Source organism: Micropterus dolomieu, linkage group LG10 (assembly GCF_021292245.1).
Source record: "Micropterus dolomieu isolate WLL.071019.BEF.003 ecotype Adirondacks linkage group LG10, ASM2129224v1, whole genome shotgun sequence".
NCBI classification, from domain to species: Eukaryota; Metazoa; Chordata; class Actinopteri; order Centrarchiformes; family Centrarchidae; genus Micropterus; species Micropterus dolomieu.
Window position 1 is genome coordinate 27601802 of NC_060159.1, and position 16212 is coordinate 27618013.

The following is a 16212-nucleotide window of genomic DNA, read 5'->3' on the forward strand; positions in this document are numbered from 1 at the left end:
ATGAAGAGCTTTAAAAGTGATCAATAGAATTTTAAAGTCAATTCTAAAACATACTGGGAGCCAGTGTAATGAAGCTAAAATAGGAGTAATGTGGTCATATTTCTTTGTTCTGGTTAAAAGCCTGGCAGCTGAGTTCTGGACAGTCTGGAGTCGATCAATAGATTTTTGGGTTAAACAGGTGAAAAGGCTGTTGCAATAATCCAGGCGTGATGAGATGAAGGCGTGTAAAATGGTCTCAGTGTCCTTAAAAGTTAACATGGATCGAATTTTTGCTATATTTCTAAGTTGATAAAAACATGATTGAACAAGCTTTGTGGTGTGCTGCTCGAAATTTAAATTACTATCAAACCAAACACCAAGGTTCTTTGCAACAGGCTTAATGTGATTTACTAGGGAACCAGCAGATGGCAGTATTTGATTTGCCATCTGCAATCAATGGGGCCCAACAGAATCCATTACTTTCAGTAAAAACTTTGTAGGTATTACATCAAGTGGGCTGGAGGACACTCTCATTTGTGATACTGTTTGTAAAAGCTCAGACAAGTCGATGGGATAAAACTGGTTAAAACTCTCTTGTTGCTGGTGCTGGTTTACCTGACTGATGTTCCCACAGTTCACTCTCATTGAGTTCTGCCCGAGAGTGACTTGATTATTATCACTGTGTGTGCCGGGGTCGCATCTTACAGGACTTGAAGGAGCCTAGAGATACATGCTGAACTCAACACGACAGAATCCTGCTGACTCGTGTGTCTCGTGTGTTTGTTTGAGCAGAAAATGCGGCCGACGTGGCGCAGCAGCTCGTCAACATCACCGACAACGAGTTGTCCAACGAAGAGGTGGGAGTCCACGCTGCTCTCTCCTCAGCTGCTCAGAGATGCTGCGAGACGCGTCACTAAACTCTCCTCCTCCTCCTCCTCCTCCTCTTCCTCTCTGCAGGTGTCCAAAGTGGTGGCCAAAGTGAATCAGCTGGTGAACGTGGCGAAGATCAACACCACGCTGGCCTCCACCGTCGTCAAGATCATCTCCAACGTCATGACCAGCTCAGAGACAGCTCTGTCCAACACCTCCAAGGAGTAGGGTCACTTAACTGCACTCTACTGTACTCTACTGACCTCTACTGTACTCTGCTGACCTCTGCTGTACTCTACTGTACTCTACTGACCTCTACTGACCTCTACTGTACTCTACTGTACTCTGCTGACCTCTGCTGTACTCTACTGTACTCTACTGTACTCTACTGACCTCTACTGTACTCTACTGTACTCTGCTGACCTCTGCTGTACTCTACTGTACTCTACTGTACTCTGCTGACCTCTACTGTACTCTACTGTACTCTGCTGACCTCTACTGTACTCTGCTGACCTCTGCTGTACTCTACTGTACTCTACTGACCTCTACTGACCTCTACTGACCTCTGCTGTACTCTACTGACCTCTACTGTACTCTACTGACCTCTACTGACCTCTACTGACCTCTGCTGTACTCTACTGACCTCTACTGACCTCTGCTGTACTCTACTGACCTCTACTGTACTCTACTGACCTCTGCTGTACTCTACTGACCTCTACTGTACTCTACTGTACTCTACTGTACTCTACTGACCTCTGCTGTACTCTACTGACCTCTACTGTACTCTACTGTACTCTACTGACCTCTGCTGTACTCTACTGACCTCTACTGACCTCTGCTGTACTCTACTGTACTCTACTGTACTCTACTGACCTCTACTGTACTCTACTGTACTCTACTGACCTCTACTGTACTCTACTAACCTCTGCTGTACTCTACTGTACTCTACTGACCTCTGCTGTACTCTACTGTACTCTACTAACCTCTGCTGTACTCTACTGACCTCTGCTGTACTCTGCTGTACTCTACTGTACTCTACTGACCTCTGCTGTACTCTACTGACCTCTACTGACCTCTATTGTACTCTACTGACCTCTACTGTACTCTACTGTACTCTACTAACCTCTGCTGTACTCTACTGACCTCTGCTGTACTCTACTGTACTCTACTGTACTCTACTGACCTCTACTAACCTCTGCTGTACTCTACTGTACTCTACTGACCTCTACTATACTCTACTAACCTCTGCTGTACTCTACTGTACTCTACTGACCTCTGCTGTACTCTACTGTACTCTACTAACCTCTGCTGTACTCTACTGACCTCTGCTGTACTCTGCTGTACTCTACTGTACTCTACTGACCTCTGCTGTACTCTACTGACCTCTACTGACCTCTATTGTACTCTACTGACCTCTGCTGTACTCTACTGACCTCTACTAACCTCTACTGTACTCTACTGACCTCTGCTGTACTCTGCTGTACTCTACTGTACTCTACTGACCTCTGCTGTACTCTACTATACTCTACTAAACTCTACTGTACTCTACTGTACTCTACTGACCTCTACTGTACTCTACTGACCTCTACTGTACTCTACAGACCTCTGCTGTACTCTACTATACTCTACTAACCTCTACTGTACTCTACTGTACTCTACTGACCTCTACTGTACTCTACTGACCTCTGCTGTACTCTACTATACTCTACTAACCTCTACTGTACTCTACTGTACTCTACTGACCTCTGCTGTACTCTACTGACCTCTGCTGTACTCTACTGTACTCTACTGACCTCTGCTGTACTCTACTATACTCTACTAACCTCTACTGTACTCTACTGTACTCTACTGACCTCTACTGTACTCTACTGTACTCTACTGACCTCTACTGTACTCTACAGACCTCTGCTGTACTCTACTATACTCTACTAACCTCTACTGTACTCTACTGACCTCTGCTGTACTCTACTGACCTCTACTGTACTCTACTGACCTCTGCTGTACTCTACTGACCTCTATTGTGCTTTGTTACTTGTTATCTGTTTTGTGATTGGCCAATTCTGTGGTTTTTTGGTTATTAATTATTATACTCTCCTTCCTTCTGTTGTTGTCACGGGGATTTTCATTTCCTCACACTGGTTAACAGAAGTCATTTCCCCCCTCAGAGCCCTGAAGACGGTGGATGAGTTGGTTGAGAAGCTGGAGTTTGATGGCCCGTCGGTCAGCATCACCTCCAAACATCTGGCTTTGGGAATATCGGCCCTCAACGGCTCCACGTTCAACGGGACCACCTTCAGCGCCTTCCTCGCTCCAGACAGCACCAACCCACAGGTAACAGCGGGAGGCCCCAACCTCCGCCTCTGAAGGATCCAGGAAGCAGCTTCACTTTATTGTGAAGGAAGCTTTCTATTGTTTCTGAAAGTGTTTCTTTCTGTCTGTGGATTGCTGATTGTTCCTCTCCTTCTCTTTTTCCTCTCCCCTCCCATCTCCTCTCCCAGATTGAGTTTCAGTCAGAGAGGGTTAACCCTTTGTCTCAGATCACCCTCCCTCGGTCCCTGCTGTCCAGCGGCTCCCTGAGCGACGCCGACCGATCGTCTCTGTACAGGATCAACTTCATGTTCTTCCGCAGCACCAACCTGTTCCAGGTCAGCCCGGTCTGATTTAAACAAGATACCACGAAAAAGCAGAACGTGACCCCGATAAACTCCTGAGAAGCGTTGTTTATTGATTATGTCGGCTGGTTTTTCAGAAAAAGCAGGGCAGCGGCTCTTTAAACAGCTACGTGGTAGCCAGCAGTGTCCAGAACGTCTCCATCAGTAACCTGCAGCAGCCAGTGAAGATTGAGATCGCTCACCTTGACACTAACATTGAACAGGTACAGATCAATATGTGTGGCTCCGGCTGAGGGTCAGGTGTCCAGGTGTTTCATTAAAGAATACATTTTATTTTCTCTTTTTCCCTATTTATATTTTCTCCAAGCATTTATCTTTTTCTTATTTTTTAAATGTATATTATATATTTAATAATTAATTCAGCCTGTTGCTGCTGCGTAACATGTAACATAGCATTTTGGTGGGGGTGGGTTTGGTGTTTTGGTAAATGTAAATGCTCCGTACTTGTATAGCGCCTTTCTAGTCTTTTTGACCACTCAAAGCGCTTTTACACTACATCTGCTTTCACCAGTCACACACATTCATACACTGAGCCTAAGTGGTCAAACGGAAACTAACAGTCACACTCAACACTTGTAGACTCAAAGTACAGGTATTTGAATTTTTCCACCCGAATGTAATTCCTGGCAGTGTGGAGAAGGTTTTGAAAAGGTCACAGAGCAAAAGTTAACGTTGTGCTTTGCTTTTCTAAAAGGGGGGTCGGGTTGTGCTGGGGGAGGGGCTGAAAAGATAACTCAAGTAACATCTTGCTGAAAACATTAATTTTTGATAAATTGCATTCTTCTTCCTCGACAGCAATACCTGAATCCAGTTTGTATGTTCTGGGACTTCAGTATGAACAGTAAGTCTGTCCGTCGTCACATCATTTTAAACCTCAGGTTCAGTACAGGTTCTCCGATCTACAGGGAGACATTTATGTCTTTACCAAGAAACAAAACATACCTCAGGTGTTCTGAGAAAAATGTCTCATCTATTAGTTTCATCCGGGTTCGTCCACGGGGATTCTGTCAGTTAGAAACTCTGTGGTCGAGCAAGTTCTTAAATGACCCTTCCTTTTGATTTATCCCCACATATGTGGGAAAAAACATTTTGTGCATTTAAGCAGACCACCAGAGTCAAGTATATGACAAGCCAGACAGCAAGCAGCTTTAAAATCAAATAACCAACCAAGTCCAGAGAACAAAACAGTGCCAATTCAACATTTTTAATGCTGCTAGGGTCATGATCAATTATTCAGAAAAGCAGAAATACGATCACATTCACTCCCTGGGTCGGCACATGCCAGCTTCTGCATTGTGACTACTGCTTCTGTCAGATGACTGAAGCTGTGGGCCTCAGTTGACTGAAGTGATGTTGAGTTGATATACTGAAAAGGTCAGCGGGCCTCAAATCTAGAGACTATTTAAGAAGTGACAGTTAAAGTCAAAGATGTCCCGGCACCTTCGTCTAATATCAGCTCATACTGAGTTTGATCTGAAATCCTTTTTTGTTCCACATGTGTTTATTTCTTCCCTACATAGTACAGCTGCCCAGTTCATACCTCAGCTAACATACATAAAAATTACAAATGGCTCTGGAAGCCGCTGCACAAACGGTTCCCAGATGATATTTTAAAATAACTGTTCAGAGGTAGAAAGCAAGCAGGAGTCCAAATTCAACTCTATATAAATCCAAAGGAGGTTGTGGTGGTGAAAAACATTTATTTTCAGTAGTTAAAACCTGAAAACTTCTGAATGTTCCTGGCACAGAGGTGATTGCAATGTACGTTAATACTGCTGTGCTGCCACTAGATGGTGCTGGAGGTTGGAACGGAACGGGCTGCCGTGTGTCCAACGAGTCCACCAGAAACAGAACCATCTGTCTCTGTGACCACCTGACACACTTCGGCATCCTCATGGTAAGACTGTGTGGCAGATCATGCTGACGTGAAACAGAAACTGCTGTGTTTTGGAGGACAGAGCCAGACTTCAGTTTGAAGGTCACTCCCTGTTATGTTAAAATAACCAGTCCTTCTTTACACAATGACCTGTGACCATGGACTATGATCTGGGTGACTGAGAACCCCCACAGACATCCCTGTTGGGTGTTTTTACTTCCTAAAAAGAGTTTTCAGGGACCAGTTATGGATCAGATGCTGCACAGAGCTCATGCTTCAAACGTCATGAGCAACATGTGGATTTATTTATGACATGTGTCGTTCAGGTTTTGTTTAGTGCTGTGAAGTAACAACATTTACTCAAGTACAATGTTGATGTACTTTACTTGAGTATGTCAGTTTTAAGCTACTTTACTTCAAGTTTTTACACAGAAAACATGTTATTAGTTTAAAAAATGAAACATTGTAAAGGGTTGAACTACCAAATAGTAACTAAAATAAACTATGGTGTTCAAAATTAGCTCCACCTTCAACAGATTCAACATTAATATTAATGTTATAGTTATAATAATCAGATAATATCGTGCATATGATGCAGCATCATACAGAGACAGGCTGCTGCCTAAGGAGTACTTTGCTACTGCTTTTATAACATTTTGAATGCAGGACTTTTACTTCTACCAGAGTATTTTTACAGTGTGATGTTACTTCCACTTAAGGAAACTATGAAAATACTTCTTCCTCATGATGTTATCGTGCTTGGCATCGCTCTGTCTCCGTCTCCAGGACTTTTCTGGAGCGTCACTCCACATAGACGCGCAGAACAACAAGATTCTGACCTTCATCACCTACATCGGCTGCGGCATCTCCGCCATCTTCTCTGCTGTCACGCTGGTCACCTACATCGCCTTCGAGTGAGTCACGTTTAGTCGTTTGATGGATTCTTAATGTAAAAATTGATTGATTGGAGCAGCTTTGACCGGATGCTTTGGACTGCCTAAACAAGTGGATATTGATTAAGAAACTCTCGGACACGTTGATGTGTGTTTACTTTACCCTTGTGCCCATCGGGGGTGTAACGTGATGTATACGTGTGAACTAGGAGGCGGTGTCGCGTTATCAAACCACGATGTAAAGAAAAAACAGAAGAAATCAGTTTTATCCCAGTGACAGTGTCAACAAACCACTACATCAGTGAAAGACTTTCAATTTCTGAACATAAATGGACGGGACGAACATCCTGTACTTTCTGTGTTCTTTGCTAAATGGGATGTAAATTCAATTACTAGATGTGTGTATGTCCATATTTTACCTCAAAAAGTTTTACCAGGAAAGCAGAATTTGTGAATCGGTGCTGAAGTTTAAAACCTTTGATCACTGGGAACGATCTGTAGCAGGACACGTCTGTGAGAACTTCAGCAGTGCCATGTGGCGAGGCTTTGGGCAAGAAACTTAACCGAACAATTTCGTTTGTGGTTTGGATGGCTGGCTGTGAATATGTGGAACTGAAAGTGAGCAAATCGAGTTCTAAATCCTATTTCAACATCATGCCACAACTCTTTTCACAGAAAACTACGCCGTGACTACCCTTCCAAGATCCTGATGAACCTCAGCACGTCCTTGTTGTTCCTGAACATGGTCTTCCTGTTAGACGGCTGGCTAACCAGCCGGGGAATGGACTGGCTGTGTAAGTGTGTGGCCGCCCTGCTGCACTACTTCCTGCTGACCTCCTTCACCTGGATGGGGTTGGAGTCCATCCACATGTACATCGCTCTGGTCAAAGTCTTCAACACCTACATACGACGATACATCCTCAAGTTCTGCATCGTGGGATGGGGTGAGTGACCGTGACGTTTCGAGTGGAAGCACTGAATAAAGTTGAGGTTCCAAATTGAGTTGAAGCTACAGTGAAGGTGCTGAAAGAAATGAGCTGTAGGTCACAGCCATGTTTTTTAGGAATGTACTAAGATGAGAAATTCTTGGAATGATGTGTGGGTAGACTTGAAAACAATACTGGGATATGAACTAACAAAGACACGCGAGCAACATCCGGCAAGGGAAAATGTAGGAAGACAGATATCTGGTTAAAATTCTGCTGGCTGCGGCCAAGAGGGCAATCAACAGGAAATGGTACAGAGAGGAACAGGCTGGACACAGTCGAGGAAAAACTCAACATGGAAAGACTCACGTATATATTGAGACCGCAGCAGGCAAAATTCCATAAGAAATGTGAAAAATGGACTAGAGGGGGTACAGAGAGAGAGAGATCACTGCTTATTACGTGATTCAACATTTCCCTCAATGCACAAACTCACACACAGCAGTCCACTACTTGCCCCAGATGTCTGTGATATTGCAACAGGCCTCCTCACACTAGGCAATCCGTTAAGCTTCAATCGCCTGAAAAATGCCATCAAAGACTACTGCTCAAGGAGAGACTGCAGTTCCGCCCTTTATGGTAATACTAAAGTGTTGTTATTTTTCGCACTGCTTGTCGCCGGCACACAGTAGCAAGCAAGTTATCATTTATAGAGCTGTACTAATTGGAGGATGCATCAAAAAGCCTAGAATACTGAACAAATAAGCTGCAGTCATTACAGAGTAATACAGTAGGCTACAATACAACTGAGCTCATGTTCACGGGTCGCGACATAATGTGAATAATAGTAGTTGCTGATTACATTGAAAAATACATTATTTGTGATTCACAATAATGGTTGTTGATAAATGAATTAGAGACCAACACAGATGCAGGATTCAGCTCAGACCTCTTTATGTCTCCCACGTAACTTGAACCCTGGACCTGAGACCTGAAAGGACTTAAAGTCAGTTAAGGAGTAAAAGATTAATTGAGCTGATATTTTGATGTATTTCAAGTGTAACATCTGAAAGTAGTTGTCAGTGAAAATGTAAGAGAGCACTAAAAATACCAAAACAGCTCACAAATATAGAGATGAATTTGGTCGGTGTATTTTATAACAAATATTCCTAAAACAGGAGAAAAAAGTGCATTTGTTGGTTGATGATTTTTAGCGGTCTTAAGTCTGCACACCTTAACTTTGTGGTACTGGAAGATGGATTTTCGAATCTTCATTAGTACCCAGAAATAAAACATGGTGGACGTCTTCTCAGATAATTGGTTTGTTTTGGGACTGATCGGAGTGAACATGCTGGGAAAGAGTTTAGGATTTTGCCTTCAAGTCTTACATAATTACTTTTTTGCCCAGGTTTTCACCCCTGACACTTGAACTGTTGTGATGTGCAGCTTTGTTTGTTGGCCAAACCCTTTACAAGGGATCCTTTATTCAGGGAGCTCTCTGTCCCACTGCCAGCTGTGATGTTTGATCATGTTTAATGAGTCATATAAATTTGATAACTGGGCGTGCCGATAATTGGCTCGGCAGTAACAAAGAGTCAGGAAAGGACGAGGCTGAAGTTCGCCTGCCGATTGTGTGCTTTGTTGCAGGGCTCCCTGCGGTCATGGTGGGGATTGTTGTTGCGGTGGATCGAGACATTTACGGCCCAGGAAAGCCAACGAATGGATCCTCAGAGTTGTAAGTAACCACACAATCAATTACAATAATAATTTAATAGAGTACAAAGGCCAGTCTGATCTGTCGGCGCCGTCACTGCTGATCTGGAGCATGATGTTCTGGTACTTTTTATGGAAAACGATATACTGATGGAACTCAAAACACAGAGAAGCTACAGCACAGTCAAACACAGGATGTAATGTGCGGGGTCATCATTTCACTTGAGAATACGACAGACAAACTGTTATTTTTGGCCTCAGCGATGCATGTAAATGCTTTGTGTTCCAGTAAACTACACTGACACACAATGTTTTATTGCTTATTAAACAAATGCAATATTCATTTTCTGGTCAGTAACTTTATATTTTGAAGCAAACTTGCCGTCCATGATCCAATCTGATCTGTCGGCGCCGTCACTGCTGCTCTGGAGTCAGATGTTGCAGGATCTACTTTCTATCTTTTGCTCTGAAAAATCAATACGACTGAGGGGGGGAACCGTTTAAAGTCAGAGTGACCGGAATCATTTTAATTTACCTACAATGTGGTCAGTGTTTATCAGTGTACTAAAGTGCATGTGCTTAAAAGTTTAAATAAAGGTCATAATAATCTCTCAAACCTTACACGAGGCTTACAGGAGTGTAACATCGAGAGAAGCAAAGAAATGCAGTTTATTAACACACACGGTTCAGAGTTTGTGTGTTTGTGTCCTCTCTCCCCAGCTGCTGGATCCAGAATGAAAGCGTCCTCTACACCACCTGCGTCGGTTACTTCTGTCTGGTGTTTCTGCTGAACGTGGCCATGTTCATCGTGGTGATGAGGCAGATCTGCGGCCGCAACGGCAAACGCAGCAACCGCACGCTGAAGGAGGAGGTCTGTATCCAAGCTCACGTCATCGCACCTGCACCGGGCGGACGTAGTTTTCATGATGATAAAGCTACGTGCACCTTTTCCTTATCCCAGCAGTCGGTCCGCACGAGTGTCGAGGGAGTGAGATGCACAGCTGTAGTTAGCATGAGCAGCAGTAGCCACAGTAGGCTGCCAGACAAAGCAGAACACAGAAATGCCCCAGCAATGACTATTTTAAATTCCACCTTTGTTCAGGACTGTTTCGTGAGGAGCTCAAAAGACGTGACAGATGTAATTCACTTCAAAGAGACTAAAGAGACTGGAGCGCATTTATTGATTTGCAGCCTTTAACAGAACGTCAGCTGTCCTCCAGCTGAGAAGCGCCTGATTCAGCTGCAAACTGCTTTTTCAACCAGACGTTTTATTTACTTGTACTCGCCTCTGATTGAAACATGCTCTTTGAAATGCTCTCGGGATCTCTTTCTCGAGATCTAATGGCTGACGTAGAGGCACAGTAAAGCTACAGGGCCAACCTTCTCAGAGGGAAGGAGAGTAAGGAAGGGAAAACTTTCAAACCGCTGAAGTTTCAAGCATGTTACAAAATCGCAATCTACAGCAAAGCTAAATATGTTAAAAGAGTGAAAAGTAAATGGACACACTCATCTGTTGTGATCCAGGTTCTACGAAACCTGCGGAGCGTCGTCAGCCTCACCTTCTTGCTCGGCATGACGTGGGGCTTCGCTCTGTTCGCCTGGGGATCCTTCAGCCTGGTCTTCACGTACCTCTTCTCCATCTTCAACTCGCTGCAAGGTAACAACAGAGGCAGTTATTTAGTCAGACAAGAACCACTCGTACGATCAATCTTTTCCCACCTCAACAGCTTCCTCGGGGTCTTTCTGATGGTCTCTGCCCAGGAGAACATCCTCCGTTAAAACTCATCATCCTCACCTGTAATGAAACCGTCTCGTCCAGCTCCGTGACCACCTCCGGTTTTAGTCATGGATGGTTTTTGGCATGTAACTCAAACAATTCCTTCTTTATTTCTGTCATAATACCAGGTCTAGGATGCTACAGCATTAAAAGATTCATATCTTAATTAACAATTTCTCATTTTTCCAGTTCCCTTAATACCACTGCTTACACTGCAGGGCTTCTTTTAACTCTCTGTGATACATTCGTGATTTACAGGTGCAATTTTAATATGGTGGAAAACTTTATTGTGAGCAGCAAAACCAGACGGAGAGATTAAAGGGATTGAATATTTCACAGGAAAATGAAGAGGTTTAGATGAAGAATACGACTCGTATGAGGCCCAGTGTGTTTTTGTCACCTTCTCATGCGTTGGCCCAGTGGACAGTCAGGTGTTATAAACAAGGGGACAAAGTCAAACTCACCTTTTTCTTTCTTTCGTCAGGTCTGTTCATATTTATCTTCCACTGTGCCTTGAAAGAAAACGTCCAGAAACAGTGGAGGAGATACCTCTGCTATGGCCGATTCAGGCTGTCAGACAACTCAGGTACCTGTCTGTCTCTCTGTTTGTTTGTCTCAAAGCCCAGTCACATCTCTCTCCACGGGAGTCCTGTCAGACCTGTCTGCTGGACTCCTGCCAGATTCCCACAGCAGCGGAAAAAAAAGGACAAGGCACTTTATTAAAATATAAAACCTAAGCCCGCTCGGCTTTGCAGCTAATAAAAAAAGATAAAACAGAGTTGTCTCTGGAAGACCAGGAAGTCCTCCAGGTGCGCTTAGTCTGTGGATGTGCTGTACTGCTGACGTTTCATTTATTGTGCACATGCATTGTCGTACCAAAAATTCCAAGTTAAGTTGATTTTGGTGCAAAAGCCTGTGAAATGGCATTTAGCCATTAAATTCCTCATTGAAACCAGGATCATAGTAAGACGAAAACACAGAGAGTTCATGTCCACGCATACTTTATGTATGCATGTAATTATGCATGCAGGAAACTAAGCCATATCCTTTTTCTCCGAGGTAGATGATAATTATCTGATAATTATTAACTTTTGTTAGTGCTGGACTGCACAGCAGGGACGACTGTTTAGGTCAAATGTGATTTTATATCAATAAAAATCCAACTCCAAAACTACATAATACCCACCTGTGTGCTAGCAATGCATTTGTGAAAGGCGTAACTGAGTTTGCTTGTGATTTCAGCCTGAAGCTGATATTCTAACCTGAAACTCTTTGGACAGTCCTGAATTTCAAACAGTTGTCGCCGCAGTTTTAATCACCTGCTGCAGAGCTTCTTGTCTTATTTTAGCGTGCTGATGTCAGCTCATAGTCTCTCTTAGTCTTGTTTATATGCTAGCGCATTTATGGTTCATCTTCATTCATCAGGCATTTTCGTGCCTCTGTTTGAGAGAGGTAGGACAGTGGATAGCATCTGGAAACAGGGTAGAGAGAGGGGGGAAGGCGTGAAGCAACAGGCTGAACTCAAACCCTGGCCACTGCAGTAAGGGCCCAGCCTTGTGCGTGGGGTGTACGCTGTACCAGGTGAGCTAACTGCGCCCCAGGACTCCAGCTCATTATGTTAAAACAATAACAGTAATGTAATACATTTACCCGACGCTTTTATCCAAAGCAACTTACAATTGCTCTACATGTCAGAGGTCGCACGCCTCTGGAGCGACGAGGGGTTAAGTGTCTTGCTCAGGGACACAATGATGGATGGGTCACAGTGGGGAATTGAACCCGGGTCTCTCACACCAAAGGCATGGTCTTATCCAGTGCGCCATCACCACCCCTGTAGTGCATACTTACAAACAATCTCTGAAAGAAGTGTGAACAGTGTGCCGAGGGCGCCTGACACCGTCTGACCCCACAATGTCCTGGAGCTGCAAGCCACAAGCCCATCAGTCTGCACACCACAGCCATGAAATAAACGTATGCACATCTGTTCTGTATTATTAATGTCTGCTGTGTGATGATCCATGACAACATCCCGGGGTGTAGACGGGGAAGAGGATTGGAAAAGAAAGTGAGGGGAATGAATAAGATGGAGGAATGTCAAACAACGGGGGACAAAGGTGGAAAGAATGAGGGAGTCAGGAAAAGGTCAAGAGAAGGTGAAAAGGTGAAAGAAAAGATTAGAAGTGAAGGAAGGAAGGAGAGAGGGGGAAGGAAGGAAGGAAGAAGTCCAACATGAAACAAAGCATCCGTGTTCCTGAATGATCGGAAAAGGAGGCCACCACTCTGATCGTGAAACGAGGTGTAGTGAGGGATTAACGCCTTTGTCTCTCTCTCGCGGCAGACTGGAGTAAGACGGCCACCAACAACACAAAGAAGGTGAGCTCAGACAACCTGGGCAAGTCTCTGTCCTCCGGCTCCTTCAGCTCCAGCACCGCCAACTGGACCTCCAAAGCTAAAGCTACTCTCAGCCCCATCACCAAACGCAACAGTAACACAGGTGAGGCACACACACACACACACACACACAGAAACACACACACAAAACATGAATGATCTCACTAGACCGAGGTCTGGGTTTGAAAAACATGAAACCTGATGTGTAGATTTCTCCAGCGCGTGCACTTTTTCTTTTTCAGTGTTTAATAATACTCATTCATGAAGGAAGGTTCACTGAGGACGTAGCTCACCTTGTTCCTGACTCCTTCTATCAGGATTATCACTGAAAATGTGACTTTATAAAAACCCTCTGATGAGCAGGAATCACGTTTACATGCAGACTCATGATATTTTGGATGTTCTGTAGGTCGTTTTGTAGGTAAATTTGAAAAAACAAACTAATTATGTTCTTGAGCCCCTTTTTCGTTTACATTTTGGCAAATTGGCACCATTACAGGAGATGCAGACAGCTATCACTGGATTACTGTGGTGCTGAAGAAAACTTTAAAACATGAGCTTCATGACAGCTTCTGCAGCTATAAGCGCCGTCATTTAGTCAAGATATATAAGCGGGTTTATAGATATTTATTCACGATGGACATTATGATAATTTCAGAGAATCATTTTAAATCTAAAAATATGTATATAATGTGAAGTTTGACATAAATTGCAGCGACTGGGCTCAAAGGGTTTTAAATTACCTTATTTTCCTTTCACCTCAGGCGCTATCTGTGCTTGATGTGACGTCTCTCCCCCTCAAGTCTGAAAACCTCTGGTATTCTTACATCTAGTGGATTACATTGATCTAAACGTCATGTCTCATTTCTTGTGGGCTGCTGAGCAGCTCCATAAAACGTAATACATCCATGCTGTTTGAGGAACTGACTAAATGTTTCAGCTCTAGAGGGAACACAAAAGTAGCTCTCAGATTACGGTGTGGGTTAAAATCTAAACTGCCTGGTTAGAGGACGATGTTGGTTAGGGTTAACAGAAACTAGTGTAGACAGGAAACGAACAGCCTCTCTGACCGCTTCACACTTCATCCACCTTTGTTCCTGACATACTGGACTCCCACCGGCTCAGTCTTCAACAGGTTTTCATTGAGCTGAATAACGAGTCTGCATGTGAACATAATTCCTTCTGAAGTTTAGCTTCTTCATCTATGCAATCATTTCAGGTTTGTCACTGTTACTATGGACGATTCTGTAATATCTCTTCACATGTGAAGTTCATGTATCTACTTCTGTGTTTGGTGTGTAGAAAGCTCTTCCAACCAATAGCAGGAGTGGAGGACCGACGGAGGTAAAGCTAAAGCTGATTGACTTCCTGCTTCCAGCATCGTGTGATGCGTTTCCCAAAATATTTGTGGTCAAAGTGGATCTGGAGATTCAAATCTAACATGTATGTTTAATTTTAACTTGACAAAAAGAAAAGACAAAACTCAAACTTTGCTAGCAGACATTTTGGGAAACCTGTGTGTTGTGATTGGCTGGTCACTGTGGTGTCGTACGAGTTCACGCCATCTTGTTTCCAGCCTGAGACACACTGAGTGGGAGGGGGTCCTTATTTTTACCCATTAACACATGACTAAAACTTCAACTCCACCTGCTCAGAGTGCCTCAGGGTGCAAAAACAAGCACGCTGTGACAGATTGCATCCAAGTTAACATCTGCCACTTTTAACTGTGATTTGTTTGTACAGGCTAACGCTGTGGTTCACATTAGACGCAGTAATTGGTGTAATAATTCAGTTTTGGTCATTAAAATGAACACCAAATGTTGAGGATGATATTGGCAAAGAGAGACATGAAGTCAAACACTGTTCTGAGTCCAAATATTACTCGATGTCATAAAATTCCATGGAGACCCAGGAAGTCTCGCTGGGTCTAGTGAGATTTAACATGTGTTCTCTAAATTACAGCACAAAATACAGCATTTTCTAAAAACTCAACTTTACTAAGGGGCTATTTGTCCTGAAACCATTACTCAGTGCATTGATCCAAGAAGGAACTAATGATCTTTCAGCAGTCACACTTGAAAGAGAAGCAGATTTTAGGATGTCTGGGGTTTTTCAGAAAGAACACAGTTTTATTCTAATGGTTTTAGAGGCTCTTTTCTTTCCTCTGTAGTTCATCAGCAGTCAGAAGCTTTTGGATGCGTTTCAGGATCAGTAACAGATTTCATTCACTTCAATCATAAACTGAAATTAAATTGCATGTTTGTTTCGTTGTTTTTGCTTTTTTTGTTACAGCATTTATATCTGCCTTATAAATTATGTGTCTCCTTTTGAGAAACCAATAATAATAATAATAATAATTTAGCCCCTCTTATGCAAATATGCAGCCCAACGTGCTTTAAATTCAAAGACGGGAAAAAAAAATTACATTAATAAAACATTTGATGACAATACAATAAAAATAAAAAATACAAATTACAGCCAGATTACAAAGAGCTGTTGTGAGATCCAGGGGAAGGCGTTCCTCAGTTTAGGACCATAAAAACCGAAGGCAGCCTCATCAAATCTTTTGTGGGAAACTTCTTTAAAAAACGCAGAGGAAGATCTGTGGGTTCTTGTTAGAACATAAAATGAGAGGCGGTCGCTGATATATGAAGGTTCAGGTTATGTAAGACTTTATAAACAAGTAAAATTACTTGTTCAATTCTAAAAGATGCAGGCAGCTGCAGCAGGGACGGGAGCAGAGGGGTAATACGAAACCTTTTTGTTGTATCAGTCAGAGTCCGGGCTGCTTGTTGTCTCTGAAATTAACTTAACCATCTTCAATCAACACTCCTTTTCCACGTTCCACCATCCACTTAACACAATTAAAAAAATCATCGTGCAAGCATTAGGTTTTCAGTTTGACTCGTCTTCCATATTCGATCCTTCATATTAACAGTAATGTTAACAAACATTTCAAATGAGCGATGTTGCGTTATTGGTTGCTTTTGAAGCAAAACGTTTTACATGGGGGCTGATTAACCAGGGTAGGGAAGGTCCTAGAGCAGCTCCTCTCACCCCTTTCAAAAGACGCACAATTGTTTACTCTTCCCCTGTAAATGCACTCTTGTCCAAA

General features: G+C 43.2%; 1 protein-coding gene across 8 annotated transcripts in view; it reads left to right on the plus strand.

Moving 5' to 3' along the window:
* Positions 1-16212, plus strand: part of adgrg6 (adhesion G protein-coupled receptor G6) — a 116384-nt gene that overhangs the window by 80730 nt on the left and 19442 nt on the right. For 6 of the 8 annotated variants that reach the window (XM_046061038.1, XM_046061040.1, XM_046061039.1 and 3 more), the window contains 14 exons: positions 772-836; positions 937-1073; positions 3015-3180; positions 3348-3494; positions 3599-3724; positions 4317-4362; positions 5312-5418; positions 6184-6311; positions 6966-7234; positions 8864-8951; positions 9650-9800; positions 10454-10586; positions 11191-11292; positions 13045-13200. In XM_046061038.1, the coding sequence (XP_045916994.1) occupies positions 772-836; positions 937-1073; positions 3015-3180; positions 3348-3494; positions 3599-3724; positions 4317-4362; positions 5312-5418; positions 6184-6311; positions 6966-7234; positions 8864-8951; positions 9650-9800; positions 10454-10586; positions 11191-11292; positions 13045-13200 (1821 nt within the window). Of the gene's footprint in view, positions 1-771; positions 837-936; positions 1074-3014; positions 3181-3347; positions 3495-3598; positions 3725-4316; positions 4363-5311; positions 5419-6183; positions 6312-6965; positions 7235-8863; positions 8952-9649; positions 9801-10453; positions 10587-11190; positions 11293-13044; positions 13201-14399; positions 14442-15267; positions 15355-16212 lie in introns of those variants that run through there. The other 2 variants (XM_046061042.1, XM_046061041.1) reach the window with 2 other exon arrangements.